General features: G+C 42.8%; 1 protein-coding gene across 2 annotated transcripts in view; it reads left to right on the top strand.

The window, feature by feature from the left end:
* The window catches only part of LOC311246133 (peroxisomal carnitine O-octanoyltransferase-like), a 43,177-nt gene extending 27,676 nt beyond the window's left edge, over positions 1-15,501 (top strand). For both annotated transcript variants that reach the window (XM_084336240.1, XM_084336239.1), the window contains 3 exons: positions 8,216-8,309; positions 8,509-8,628; positions 12,769-15,501. In XM_084336240.1, coding sequence (XP_084192366.1) covers positions 8,216-8,309; positions 8,509-8,628; positions 12,769-12,889 — 335 coding nt within the window. In that variant the 3' untranslated portion in view covers positions 12,890-15,501. The remainder of the gene's footprint in view (positions 1-8,215; positions 8,310-8,508; positions 8,629-12,768) is intronic.
* Positions 15,502-16,081: the final 580 nt, after the last annotated feature.

Here is a 16,081-nt window from a genome sequence, read left to right as displayed (position 1 = left end):
GTAAAAATTTAGTGGCATTAATAGAATCGAGAGTTAACGCGATATTAACGCGATATATTTGACAGCCTTAATAAAAACACAAGAGTACAATATAAAAACTAAGGCTGTCAAATATATCGCGTTAATATCGCGTTAACTCTCGATTCTATTAATGCCACTAATTTTTTTAACTCAAGATTAACTAAAATTTTTTTTTTTTTTTTTTTTTACTAGACTTCACTCAGGTGTATTATTGATGCTCTCATTGATACTATGTTTGTTTCTGAAGTGTGTGTGTGTGTGTGTGTGTGTGTGTGTGTGAGATATAGAGAGAGAGGGGGGTGAGAGAGATGAGGAAGGGGCAAAAGAGAAAAAGTAGCTGGGAGAGTGTGTGTGTGAGGGAGAGAGGGGGGTGTGTGATTAATCAGCCCTTGTGTGTGTGAATGTAACAAGTTCCTAACGTTTTCTTTCCCCTATTATTTCATGCACACTTTATTCATTGTTTTAAATTATTATTTTCTTTTAAGTTATTTTGTGCATCACTCTGTTTTGAATTTGATGCAAATTTGCAATGCATGAGGGTCATCCTTTTGTGTTAAATGGCTGCATAAAGCAAGCATTTGTTGACTCGCATGTTGATAAGAGTATTAAAACTTGGAACTTGAAAAATATCTGTTTAAGGTAAAAAAAAAAAAAAAAAAAAAGCGATTAATTTGCGATTAATCGCGAGTTAACTATGGACAATCATGCGATTAATCGAGTTAAATATTTTAATCGTTTGACAGCACTAATAAAAACACAAGAATACAATATAAAAACACAAGAGTACAATCCCCACAATAAAGAGTTTTACACAAACAATTAAAAAGAAAAAATGCTACAGTACCTAAAATAAATTGCTCAGTGTTCCAGTTTTAAAGTGCATATTGCCTTAAAGTGGATGTTGGCTGGTGCTAGCCCTTGTTGTGCAAAGTGCCTGTACATTTGTACTTGAGTTCAGGTGACGGACAGCCTCGGGATATGTACTGTTTTTAAAACGGGATGTCCTGCACCTGAGACTTTGGAGTCTTCTGCCAGAGGGAAGGGGGTTAAAGTAAGCAGGGTGAGAAGGGTCCCTGATCACCTTTTCCCCTTTCCGCCGGATTTGTGTGGCATAAATGGAGGCCACAGAGGGGAGCTCACAGCCGATGATTTTTGACGCTGTGCGTACAGTTCGTTCTAAATGTCCCCTATCATGGACGGTGGTGTTTCCGAACCACACAGTCATTGAGAAGGTAAGGACACTCTCTCCAGTGGCTCTATAAAAACTGAGCATCGCCTCCCTGGACACACCAAACTTTTTAAGCTGGCGCAGGGAGTGGAGCCTCTGGTGGGCTTTGCTAATTATGAGGCTGGTGTTAACTTCCCATTTTAAATTATCACGTATGGTGATGCAGAGGAATTTGAAACTGTCCACCCTCTCCACCTGCTGGCCGTTTATGTACAGAGGAGGGTGGACTGCCTCCCCGCGCCGGAAGTCAACTATAATTTCCTTTGTCTTAGAGATGTTCAAAAGCAGGTTGTTCTCCTTGCACCATACAGCAAAGCTATCGACTTCAGCTCTATAGGCCGATTCATCCCCGTTCTTAATTAGTCCCACTACTGTTGTGTCATCCGCATATTTAAAAAATCTGACAGAATCAGAGTGGGAGGCACAGTCATTAGTGTATAGACAGTAGAGCAGAGGAGAGAGAACACAGCCCTGGGGGGCCCCGGTGTTCAAGGTCCTGGAACTAGAGAACAAATTACCTACGAAAAGATCTGCTCACAGAGGTATGTTGACCCCGAAGACCGTCAGCAAAGCCATTGCAACGTTCCGTATACAGCTGACCTTCTCCGGTACAGATGCCCAGCAGGAGAAGATGCAGGCTCCGTGGTCTTTCACTGCCGTGGTTTCTAGCTCTTTGCGTAGCTGTGCAAACTTGGCCACCCACAGTGTTGAACTCTTCAGCTCGATCATCTGCATTTCTATGTCCTGTGTATCCAACCAGTCTATCAGAGATACATCCAATTTGTGTCCATCAAAGCTGTCTGGCTTGATCAAGAAGGAGAACATGGGTCCATACTTCTGAAAGTCCCCAAATCGTATTAGGAACTCCGACTTGAGCTCGCTCATGTACGTGCATATTTCAGCGGTGCTGATGCTGTGCTGCGAGGACAGACTCAGTTCCTTTACGTGTCTGAAGTAGCGGAACGTGGAAGTAGCAACATCATTGGAAAAGACCGCTAGCTTGCCGACAAAAGCCGCCCACGTGTCAAACATGTCCAGCACAGTCTGCCCTGCGCCTTGCAGTCGTAGGTTGAGCTCGGTAAAGTGTCCTGTGATATCAGTGAGGAACATGAGTTTCACAACCCACTTCTCGTCCTCGAGCTCTGGGTAGTCTTGGCCCTTTTCAGCCAGGAAGGTCTTGATGGCACCAAAGCAGCCGACAAACCTCTCCAAAACTTTCCCACAGCTGAGCCACCTTACTGTACTGCACTGTACTGTACTGCACCTTACAGTACAGCGGGAGATCTTGATATGCACATTCCGTTTCCTCGAGCAGGGCCTGGAACTGTCGGTGTGTCAGAGAAGATCGCTTAACAATGAAGTTAACTATCTTTGCCACTGTAGCCATAACCTCATTCAGATCCGACTTTGACATCTTTGCACAGAGGTTTTCTTGGTGGATTATGCAGTGGAGTTTCATGATGGTGTGACCGACTTCTTCCTCAATTAATTTCACCGCTCCCTTCTGTTTCCCGACCATGGCAGGTGCTCCGTCTGTAGTCACTGCAAACATCTTCTTGATGTCAATCCCTCTCTCCACAAAGTGTTCCATAAAAACCTTGGCTATGTCCTCGCCCTTTGTTGTGCCAGTCATTGGCTTTAAACAGAAGAGCTCCTCTCTCACAGTTGAGTCACAGTATCTGACCATGACTGCCAAACGTGGTATGTCGTTCACGTCCACGCTTTCGTTAAGTGCAACGCTAAACACTGGCGCATCTTTTAATCCAGCTGTTTGCTGTTCTCGGATGTTTTCTGACATTTCATTGATGCGTCGCTCGACACTTCGAGCTGACACTGGGATATCTTTTATCCTTGCTTTTATTTTCTCTTTATTTGGCAAGCCTTCAAACAAAACATCTGAGGTACAGATAAAAGCCTCCTTAATATACTCGCCATCCGTGAATGGCTTTCCACGTTTTGCAATGCAATGAGCAATGCGAAAGCTTGCTTCAGTTGCGTGGTTTTGAGCGCGCATGAACACTTTGAGGGTGCTGGCTTGCTTCCCATACCTGGCGACGGCACGTTTAATGGATTCTGCCTTATCCGCCTGATCCTTGAAACTTGTTTTATGCTTAGTCTCGAAATGGCGTTTCACAGATGACGTTTGGCAAACTACATTTTCCAAACAGAAAGAACACATAGCACGGTCCTTCTGAAGGTCCACAAACCCGTAATCGTCTGTCCACGAGGGCTGGAATGTCCGAATTTGCTTTGATTTCTTACCGGGGGTTGCCATCATGACACTGCACAGAATGCAACCTCAGCACTGTGTGTTACCTGGCGCGAGTGCTGCGGGAGGCCGGCGGGAGGCCGGCTACAGCGGAGCACCATAGGAACAGCTGATTGCTGTCATATAGGGGTGTGCAGAACAGTCTACTTACAAAAAAGAACCTGTGGGAGGATTTCAACAAGAGATATGCGACAACAGTGCAAAATATTTCACTATAATATTTCAAAGCGAAGTAAAAATAATAATAATAATAATAATAATAATAAAAAAAATTATCTATCTAATCGATGACGTAATCTCCGCAACCGTCAGTTCCTCCTCCAGATCTGCGGTCCTCTCTGAGTCGACTGTCAGGACGCGGAGGGTCCTATAGAAATCATCTAGCGTGGAGGGCCCCACTTGCGAGTCCGAGGTGTATAACGATTGGTAGAAAGTTTTAAAGCTTTCATTCATTTTAAGGTTGTCAGTGGCTTTTGAGCCTCGCTCGTCGTTGATAGTGGGGATGGACTGGTTGGCAGTTCTTTGTCGCAGCTGATGGGCAAGTATCCGTCCGGCCTTCTCCCCATGTTCATAGTACCCCTGTCGCGTTTTAGTAATGAGGTACTCAGCCTGTCGCGTTGACAGGAGGTCAAACTCAGTTCGCAGCGATATACGTTTTTTTCAACGTGTCGGTTGATGGCGAGTGGCTATGTAGTCTATCTAGCTCCAAAATCTCGTCCGTCAGTTGCTTAAGGCGTGCCGTGTTTATCTTCTTTTGGTTGGCGCAATATGAAATCACCTGTCCCCTTAAGTACACCTTCAGTGATTCCCAAATGGTTAAAGAAGACATTCCCGGAGTATTATTAATGTCGAGAAATAATGTAATTTCCGAGGTGATGAAGCTTGTGAAGGCTTCCTCCGACAGGAGCAACGGGTTGAGTCTCCACTGGCGGTGGCCGAGCCGTGTATTCGGGATACTCATTTTCATAACTAAGGGCCCATGGTCTGAGATAACTATCGCTCCGTATTCGCATTTGGTTACAAGGGGAAGGAGTCTCTTATCCAGGAGAAAGCTGTCTATGCGCGAGAAGGTATTATGGACCGGGGAAAAAAACTAGTATCCTCTGGATGTAGGATTACGAAACCGCCACACGTCAGCTACCCCATATGATTTAAGAAAGCGCCGGATTGCGCGGGCCGAGCTGGACTGGGGGGCCTTTCTGGGCGAGCTTCGGTCCAGCACCGGGGAGAGTGCACAATTCATGTTGCCGCCAAGGATGAGATGGTGCGAGGTCATATCCGGTAGGCGAGAAAAAAGGCTGGTGAAGAACGAAGGGTTGTCCCAGTTGCGTAGATATTAGCCAGAATGACCGGAAATGAATGCAGTTTCCCCACCACTATAATATAGCGCCCTGCAGGGTCGGCCTCTACACTTGACATAGTAAATGGCGTGTTTTTATCTATCAAAATGGCTGCTCCCCTGGCCCTTGTGTGGAAGTTGGAGTGATACATCTGTAAGGTAAGGTAATATAGGTGGCAACGGTAAACGGTAAGCATAACAATAATAGGTTAACATTAACAACCTCACATCCAGCAGGCCCTGAAATAAGGCAGAACATCTTACTCCCGAGCAAGGGCAACCAACATGCCCCGTTAAACACAAAAAAAAGGGTGCCTGATTGGGTGATATAGAATAAATTGGAAGATGTGTGGGAGTGTGCGTGTGTCCATGCGTCTACAAATGGGTGTGTACCTGGGCATATGCCCTTCAGTGTTTGTGCAGTTGCGTGCACGTGAACCTATGTGTGTGTGTTTATGGATGTATCGGACACAGCCAAGGTGTAAACGTATAGGTGTGTAGGCGTGAGTGTGTGGGTCCATGCCCCCGCATCTGTACAATGTGCAAACTAGGGCTGCAACGATTAGTCGACATAATCGACGACGTCGATCATAAAAACTCGCCGACGCAGAATTTTTGCGTCGATTAGTCATATATATATATATATATTTTTTTATATGTATTATATATATATATATATATATTTTTTTTTTTTTTTTTTTTGCACTACCCATCTTTGTGAAAGTGGCTTCTCAGCTCTGGTCCAGCTGAAGACAAAGCAGAGGAACAGATTGGACATTGAGCATGACCTCAGAGTTGCTTTGTCTACCATCACCCCAGACTTTGAGACTCTTGTCAGGAGCAAACAACATCCCCAGTTATCCCATTAGTTCCCTGGGATGTTAAGCTAAGAAGTCTGCTATATATTTTTTTAGTTATTTAAACACTTCCACTTTAATTTGTATTATTTAATTTATTTATCTTGTTATGAGTGATTGTTGTATTGTTCAAATACATTTGGATTTAAAGTTGCTTAAGATCCAAATTCAAATGTTTCATGAGTCATTATTTTAATTTGCTATGGGATCATCATGTTATGTTAAGTTAACTTAAGGCAGAGGGACTGGACAACAGGGTGACATTCACAGGTGTGCAGACTTGAGCATGTGAGGTAAAACATGCATTGGAGAAGGAGCCATGCCCACAGGAAGCAGAGATTGAGGGTGTGACAAAAATAATCGTTAGATTAGTCGACTAATCGAATGACAAAAATAATCGTTAGATTAGTCGACTAATCGAAAAAATAATCGACAGATTAGTCGATTACCAAAATAATCGTTAGTTGCAGCCCTAGTGCAAACGTGTATGTGTGTCTACATGTGTGTCTGTGCATGCGCGTAGTATGCGCCCACGTGTGTGTGGTTCGCCTAGAATCTCTAGATAGTGCATCCATTAGGTGTGCGAGCACATGCGTCATCATAGGTGTGAGCATGTGTGTACATATTTATGTCTGTATGTGTATACAAGGTAGTGTAAAAAAAGTGAGCACACCGTCTGCCGTGTTCCCAAGTTTAATTTACTTTAACACAACGTTTCGGCCTGTGGCCTTTGTCAAGTGCCACTTGACAAAGGCCACAGGCCGAAAAGTTGTGTTAAAGTAAATTAAACTTGGGAACACGGCAGACGGTGTGCTGACTTTTTTTCCACTACCTTACATATCTATTTGAGTCGAGCACCCGTGACTATACTTGGGATGTGCGTGAGTCTTTACTACTATCTATGTGTATACACACATTGTCCTATTGGGGCCAAAATTATACACTGTTCACATCACCTGTACATCATAAGTAGAGGGCAATGAATTTGCTGGAGATTGGTGAGTCACTCAGCTTGATAAATGGTGTCCAGTGGCGTCCTCTCAATGCTAGGCAGATGATGCTACACATAGATGATCACACAGTAGACATTACAGTAGCCTCTATACATATATTGTCCTGTTGAAGTTAATATGATACATTGTTCACATCACCTGCATATCATAAGCAGCACGTACACACCGATACATCTCTCTTTCTATGTGGTCTCACCCGCTGCTGCGTGTACAATGTTCTTTCTGACGTAGCTCATTGCTTCATCTGCATCGATGAACTCTTTATCTTTTCCCCTGTGCGTGATGCGAAGTCGGGCTGGAAAAAGAATGCCGTACCGGGTGCCCTCACGACCGCGTAGTAGCTTCCTCACCTCTGTAAACGCAGCCCTGGCCTTCGCGACACCCGTGGCATAGTCGGGGAAGATTGCAATAGACATTCCGTTGACCTGTAATGGAGCCTGAGCGCGCGCCCGGCTCAACACCTCAACACAGTCCTGGTAGTAATGGAGTTTAGCCACGATAGCATGGGGCTTCCCGTCTGTCCTCTTTGGCCCCAGTGTTCTGTGCGAACGGTCCACCAGCACATCATCATCCATTTGTAGCACGTCTTTCAGTAGTTTTGAGACCGCCGCGGTGGAACTCGAGCCATCCGTCTCAGCCACTCCGAGTATCCTTACATTACACCTCCTCATTCTTCCTTCCATGTCATCACACTTTCCCCTGAGACCGGCCACACTCCGTCTTTAAGTCTTCGACTGTGGTTTGTAGCGTTACCACCTCGTCCGACCACATCGAGAGACCACCCTCCACGTCTTTAACCGCAGCCTCCATTTTGTTCATGTCCACACCCAGTGTCGCCACACATCTTCGCATTTCCTCCCCCATCACTTTCAAATCATTTCTGATAAGGTCGAACTCTTTGGAAAGTGCACCTTTCAATTCCGACTATTATCTCTGCGAGTTCCGATTTCAGCGCAAGGAGAATGTCCGCCTTCAAGGCTGTGGTATCCACGCCGGACATCTTTGACGGTGTGGACGGTGGTGGCCCAGAAATGGAAGTCGAGGCTTTTTCAGGCCTACTTGTAGTTGGGACAAATCCGTATTTGCGTAGGTTTGATGCCATCTGTCCGTGTAAAAAATTACCATCGGTTTGAACAAATGTACCCTGAGTAAGATTCACTAAATAAATAAATAAAAAAAGTAAATCCGTAAGCTTATTAAATTAAGATAAAATAAAGAAAAGTAGAGGCTCGACGGGAGCGAGAACAAACAGCGTGCTACTCCATTGCTCGCCTAGCCACGCCCCCCGACATAAACCTTTTCTGATCCAATAAACTATTAGCTCAAACAATAGCAAGTGGTTTCCCATCATTCATGACTAGTCTAGTTGCCTTTATAAATCTCTTGACAGTCGTGCAGTGTGCTCGGCAAGGGGGTGGTCAAAACTACACAGATCCGACTCATCTCAGACGAGCCTGTTGATTCAACTTGTGTGATTATTGTCGGCAGGTTTTGACAGACATCTCCTGGGCCTGTATCTGATCGCCAAGGAGGAGGGACTTCCTATTCCTGATCTCTTCATGGATCCACTCTATGCTAAAAGGTACAGGAACATTTGACATTTTGAGATAACTTTGTCGTCAGATCACACCAGGATGTACAGTACATAACGGGCATCTTTAAACCACACAAGGACACATAACATCAGATCTTTACGGTTTAAAACAATTATATTTAAGTGATGAGTGAAAATGGGATCTTGTGTGTGTGTGGTGCTTCTAACTTTGTGTTTCTCTCTGCAGTGGTGGTGGTGGTAATTTTGTGGTGTCCAGCAGTCTGGTTGGTTACACCACAGTTCTGGGGGCAGTGGCGCCCATGGTGAACCACGGTTATGGTTTCTTCTACCGGATCAGAGACGACAGGTAGGCAGACAGACGCACGCACGCACGCACGCACGCACATACACACACACCAGTCACTCGACAGGAAAAGGAGCAGTTTGACCTTTGCCCTCATTGAGAATGCAAGGATCCATGAACATCCCGCCCCACTTCTCCCCTTTCAACCTTCTCATTTTACACCTAAACAGTTTGCCAAAATGCTTTTTCACACAAACACGACACTTTTTGCTAGTTTTTCTGCAAAAAACTATTGTTTCCATGTGTAGATCACTAGATGTACCAACACGTAATATGAGTTTCACGTCAGCAGTTAGCATTTCCCGGATGACGGCTGTGGAATAGCCACCCCATAGTTGCTGAGCAGGATTAGTTGCGCAGACGTCACTCACATTTTGAGGAAGTACAGAGAAGCCCCCCCCCCCCCCCACACACACCAGTGCAAGAATGTAAAATGGGCACTCTGGCTCATTTTCCATGAATAACAATCTGTATAGTCAAAGTCATACCTGTTAACTGTAGAGAAAAACATATTTTTGAGTGGAGGGGACCTTTAACACTTTCAGTGCCTTTGATTAACGTTGATTATTACATGGCGTTTTAACATTCGCCAAAATGCTTGATTGTGATTGGTAGCGCTCGGTTGCCCCTGACAGCGGTCAATTATTTCTCGATAACTGACCACTGTCATGGGCAAAGCGCAATAATGACTGCTGATACGGGTAACAGAGCGCTATTGACCAATCACAATCAAGCATTTTGGTCGCAGTCACGAAAGCTAAGCATTACCATTATGCACAGCTGCACTACGTTAGTGCAATCAGACCACACACCTGCCGGCTGCCGGCGATGACAGCGGAGCCACAGAACAGAACAACTGCGTCTGCATTTGATCTCGTCTTGTCGATGGTGTAAAATGAATTAGGTATATTGTTAGTAAGTTAGCCATGTAATAAGCGGGATAATGTATAGCTAATACTCGGGCATTGTCGCAAAATAATTGACCTTCACTGCGTTTAGAACGGCTGCGCCTCTGTGTTCCAGACCTCCGTGTCGGTCAATTATTTTGCGACAATGACCTCGTGTCCTTACTTAATGTCCTTGGATGCCAGCATCCACTTCAATGATAGCGTTAAAAACGCATAATCTATGTTTTAAATTATGGCTATGTGTCTAATCTGCCCGTCGCTTATCAATGATTTGTTTGCAGTCAACATTGTCGAAACGGATTGTTTTTTTAATCGGTTCATTTCCGTTTTATAGCATTTCGAAAAGCTATAGTTTTCTCGAAAATGTCAGGAAAATAGAAAGATTCCCTCATAAACGGAATTTACTGGAATATTCTCGAATACACTAGACACGTTGTCATTTGTCGGCCTATTTATGAATCGTTTTCAAATAAACGCTAGATTATCGATAGTATATGTGTACTTATGCACGCTATAGAAGCGAGCTGAGAAATCGATTCTCTTATTTCCTCAACAGCACACACACACACACACACACACACATATACCGGTACACATACGCTGTTATCTCAGTGAAAACAGCTTAGATGATCCTAAAACTGGTAACATAGACTCCTTACCTTAGGTCAGATGTTCTCCAAAAAGATTATTCCAATTCCTGATCGCCATTCCAAATATCGATCGCGTTTATTGATTGATTATTGGCTGCTGTAAATATATATTCCAGGCTGCTTTCCATCTCGCGATCACTTCCCTCTTCATCAGACGGCTCGCCAGCAGGCTCCCCCCCACACATCCACCAGTGTAATCGAATGGGCTGCAGTTACACAGGGATAGACGATAGGGGGCGGTATTTTCCCATCAGAGCTCCTAGAGGGGCTGCTGTACCAACGGGAGACTCGGTTGATGAAATATGAATTCAGATCGCTAATAAAAAAAAGACAATTAGCGTCGTCGGCATTCAACGGGCGGGGCGAAATAACACGTCGCCGGCATCCAAAGTGTTAAGAAACTTGCATTGCCACGTTTCTTAAAGGGGACATGTCTTGCTATTCCTTTCACTATTTCCTGTATTCCTTTCACTATTTCCTGTGAGTCTATGGAACACATCTGTAAAGTTTTTTTTCAAAAAAATTCATTGTTTTGTATTTCTAATCAAGTACTCTAAAGCAGCATTTTTCCACTTCAAGATTTCAAGCCGTTTTGGGCTGGGCTCCGCCCATAAGCGCTTTGAGTGATAGTCACCCACAGTCAGACAGAGGCAGACAGAGAGAGATATAGAGAGATTGAGGGGGATACTAATAAATTTTGCCACGGGGGGCATAATCCCACGGGACAATGTATTGGTAACTTGTTTCAAATGACAATATATACCCCTGTGAATATTATTGCACGGATCGGAATACGGGCGCAGTAAATGCGTGTGTGTTTTCCCCGAGAGAGAGAAGCTCCTGCTCCGTGTCCCCCTCTCTATCTCTCTCTCTCTCTCTCTTTCCCTCCCTATCTCTCTCTCTCTCTCTCTCTCTCTCTCTCTCTCCCCCTCTCTATCTATCTCTCTCCCTCTCTCTCTCTCGCTCGTTCTCTGCTGTCTCTGTCGGCATTTTCACTCGCTCTGTTGTTGAGCGAATGGTTGCGCTACAACCATAGAGGGGCCGTTACTGCAGATCAGCTCCGTGCTACGTAGGATAGCGAGTCAAATCAGAATAGCTTAGTTCACTGGTGGAGGATATTGTCTCAACTGAATTGGAGCAATCTGCCAAAATGAGAATTAGAGACACAGACCCCATTGATACAAACCCCCATTGCTAGGAAACAATGCTAAACACTGGAAAAGGTCATTTATAAGAATAAAAAGTGTCACCTATAATGTAAACGTCTTTTCTTTGGGCAAAGGTTTTTTTCAATACATGAAAGAAAATATGATTTGAGAGATATTTATGAATTTACTGTTCAAAAAGCTAAGAAAGGGATTAAAAGGAGGTGTATTTCTGGGGTTAACTTGTGGAACAATGCTGATATACAGTTAAGAATGAGTAATTAGCTTTTGGTTTTTAAGAAAATGGTTTGTAAAGCTATTTTTGAAAACTACAAGGGTGAATAATACTGTTTTTTTTGCAATTTTCTTTTAGAATACTGTTTTGGAGTCTTAATTTAGTTAAAGGGGAACTATCTTATAAATGGCCTTTTTCAGTGTTTAGCATTGTTTCCTAGCTATGTGGACTTATATTAATATGATCTATGTCTCTAATTCTCATATTGGCGCATTCTTCCAATTCTCCTCTCACAATATTCACCCTCACTGAACTGAGTCATCTGAAAATGTGCTGATTTGTGATGTCAGAGAGACTCAGCTGCATGATACTGTGGCAGATGCCACCAGGCCACAAAGTGGTTTAGGAGCCCAGCCTCAAAACGGCTCGAGATCTTGAGGTAGAAAAATGCTGTTTTTGAGGACTTGATTAGAAATACAAAACAATGAATTAAAAAAAATTATAATTACAGAGGTGTTCCATAAACTCACAGGAATTGTGTAAAAGTGCCCAAATAGTGAAAGAAATAGTAAAATAGTTCCCCTTTAAGAATATAGGACAGGAATGCATTATGCTTCAGTCTGTGTACCTTTTCAGTCACTGTAAAATCAAATATAATAATAATAATAATAATAATAATAATAATAATAATAATAATAATAATAATAATAATAATAATAATAATAATAATAATAATAATTTAGGACCTGCTCCGAGGTCACCATTTGGCACACATGCGAACCATGCATACAATGCGTATCTGCGATTAACCCATCCCGTCGTCCTTCCCCCCCAAGGGCAGCCGGGAGCAGACAGGCGCCACGTGAGCCGCGCCAGGGGACCAATCCAAGTGCTCCTGTCCGTCTTCGTCAAGGACGCCACAGCGTTAGCGATCTTGTTGTTGTGCATGTTTTTCCATTGGGTTTATCTTATCGGGGGGGGGAAACCCTTGCGAGCACGGGGAGAACATGCAAACTCCACACAGAAAGGCCTGGGAGATACCCCCACCCCCACCCAATATTGTTAAATGATTGACTGTGCATATTGATGACTGAATAAACTACTACTACTACTACTACTACTACTACTACTACTACTACTACTACTACTACTACTACTACTACTACTACTACTACTACTACTACTAAATGTCCTTTCTTTGCCAGGATCGTGGCCTCCATCACAGCGTGGAAGTCTGACCCGGAGACGGATGCGGAGTCCCTGTTCCGGAACCTCCGTGCCTCCCTGCAGGAGATGCTCTACTTAGCCACTACGTCTCAGCTATAGACCCTTTTTGAAACAATGGCGATGTTGGTTGGATGCACGTTTTGGCAACGGAAAGACATGGGAGTGATGTAGCCTAACCATGGTATGCAAGGACATTAAACACCAAAGATCAGGAATATATGACCTAAATCAGTGGACTTTGTGAAATTGACACCCAACTTCCACATCCATCTTCAAGTAATGTGTGTCTGGAATACGTTACATTAGCAAGTGGTCATATATCATTAATTTTGACAATGGACCTTGCCACAGCCATAATTCTTAGCATCTACTCACCTGACTCATGTCAGTCAGAATTCTGATTTCAGTTTGTAACACACAGCAAGTTAGCCACCTAGTCTTCTTCAATACAATTGAAGTGAATGGCGACCAGTGCTTTAGAGTTCCAAAACTCTACTCTTTACTCTACTTTCAGCCCAAAAGACATATATACGTATATATATATCAGGGTATCCGCTAGAAATAATTGGTGCCGGCTAGGGGTGTAACGATTCGACCCCACAACGATTCGATTAGATTACGATTCATCAGGTTCAATGCATCATGAAATCTCTTCATTTGACCACGATTCGATGCGATTACCATAGATTTATTTTCGATCAGTTAATTACCCCCAAAAAAATTTATACATAAATGTGGCTGGGGGAACCAATTCACTCAGCATGAATGGACTATAGGTCAATAAAGAATCAACATACTTTTTTTTTTTAAACAAATTTCTTTTTATAATCAATTCATACATTTTCAAATCGATGCAGTTGAATCGTCACTTTAGGATCGATGCATTGTTCCACCCCTAGTGCCGGCCCATGTGTCCGGGAAGATTTCACAGAAGTCACAGTTTGTAATTAACGTTACATTACCTCCACTCTGTCTGCACTGTTTGGGTCCATGTAGCACAACTCAGTTTCAGCGTGTCCGTCCGTATCAATAGTAATAATTAAGTTACATTACCTCCACTCTGTCTGCAATAGTTCTCTCTCTCCACTCACTGAACAGCAGATTTCTTGAGTAAAAAGTATTTTGGTACGGCTCTGGTATTAGGGTCCATGTACTGTAGCACAACAGCCACAACGTAAGCGTGTCTGTCCGTATCGATAGCTGAATGTTAGTCTGAACATTATGCGAAGTAGGCAACATGTTGTTGACACAATTTGGAAACGTACAAACAAACACCAACCATTGTTTTTATCTTTTAGATAATGCTGTATTCCAACACAACAAATATTACCCTGGCATATCTGCTATAGACTGCCTGGGGCAAAACTCTGGTTCTGTCGCCAAAATGCATGTCTATAACCTCAACGACAGCAGCTCAGGAAGCTAAACAGGGCTAACCCTATCCCACCCCCATTTCTGTCTTTATTCTACAACTGTTCTTTTGAACATGTGTATTCACTGCACAAATAACTACAGCTAATAGCCGGCAGCAAGTGATAATCCAGATATCATGTTTGTGATAGTGATAATCACGTTTGTGTTCTGCACAATTCAATGCAAAGGCACAGTATCAATGCAGCCACATCACTGTATACCGTATTATAGTGTTTTATCTTTTGTTAATTGTGTCCCTTAATTGTTTCTTACAACTGCAGTGGAGAAAAAAATCTGCAACTCTTTGGAGGTCGATGGATGTTCTAAAAATAATGCTTTTTTATACAACAGGTTGCATTGTGATAAGTCGAGAGCGTTCTAAGCCGTGAGTATATTCATAATACACTCACGGTTAAATCACCATGAATATACCACTGCGCTGGCTTTAGAATGTTGTAGAAAGTTTCAACTGCCATTCATCAAACGGAAACTGTCAACATGACCTACTCCGCGGACAATGTTACATTTGATTTAACGTACCCGTTAACTATAAACAAGTGGATAGATATAGAGGAGTCAAATGCAAGCGAAAGTCCGAAAAAGTCATCAGCACCTCGGACAGTTCCAGTTCAATGAGTTCAGTATGAATACTGTTAGATGTAGGCCCGTCCTCTATATCTATCCAGTCGTTTATAGTTAACGGGTACGTTAAATTAGACTAATACATCATTCGTTTGTGTTGCCAAGCTGGTTGATAGCCTACTCCATTTGAAATTCCATAGCAACGATACATCTTTAGGAACAATATTTCTATGCCAAGTTCACTGAAATCGATATAAAACACCCTAGTGTTAGTCAGTATTAATCCTATATTTTCCCCGACGGTGCAACTTGCTGTATAAAAGCAATATGCTCTAACCAGTGGGATATCATGAATATTGGCACTCTGTGATGCCTACGCCACTCAAGCTTCGCTCTCGTGTCTGCGGGCGCATCACAGCCGTGGCAATATTCATGATATTCCACTGGTTCTCGTGTATTATTGCTTAATTATTCATACGATTCGTTTCATCAGGGTTACATGAAGGCATGAACGTGTTGGTTTTAATTGTATGAATGAAGAGCATTATTTTTTAGAACATCCATCGGCCTCCATAGAGTTGCAGAATCCTTATCCCTTGATCCAGTTTGTGCACCTTGGTTGAAGGACGTGACAGATCTTTTATTTCTCTTACAAATGTACAGTGAAATTATTTTCTTAGAATCTTATGTTGCTTGTATAAATTCTGTGCACTGTTGGATATGTACAGACTTCTTTTTCTGCAGTGATTATAATATTGAGATTTTGTTGAAATGTTAACTTACTATTGGCTTTAGATTTAGCAGTGATTGTGACATAGAACATTCCAAATAATTTGTTAGTGCAGCAGATCTACTGACACGTATATAAAAAAGAAAATGTTATTATGATAATATAATAAATACATTTGACAATTTAACATTAGTGTTCCTTACAAAAACATAGTTTTAAAAGTTACTATAGAATTAACAAATAATGATGAGGCTTTGCATGTTTGCTCCAATATTATTCATCAAATAAATCTGGTTCTTTACAAGTGGGACATGTGATAATGTTTTATGAAAATAAACGTGACTTGACTTCACAGTTAACTTCACAGTTAATTTCAAGGAAATGCAAATAAATCCCATACAGCTGCGAAAACAAAAGCTCAGTGCCTTGTAGAGCTTTGATCTGCCCTCAGAAAATCAGGCCCAACCTTACATGAACCCTACATGAGCCCTACATGAACCCTACATAAACCTGTGTAGGTTCTGTCCAAGCCGAAAAACTGCTGCAGTTTTGGGCCTGAGCACAAT

Source organism: Notolepis coatsorum, assembly GCF_963971535.1.
Source record: "Notolepis coatsorum genome assembly, chromosome: 19".
In the NCBI taxonomy this organism is placed as follows: Eukaryota; Metazoa; Chordata; class Actinopteri; order Aulopiformes; family Paralepididae; genus Notolepis; species Notolepis coatsorum.
The sequence above is the reverse complement of the archived record's forward strand: the minus strand, read 5'-3'. Positions and strand labels throughout refer to the sequence as shown.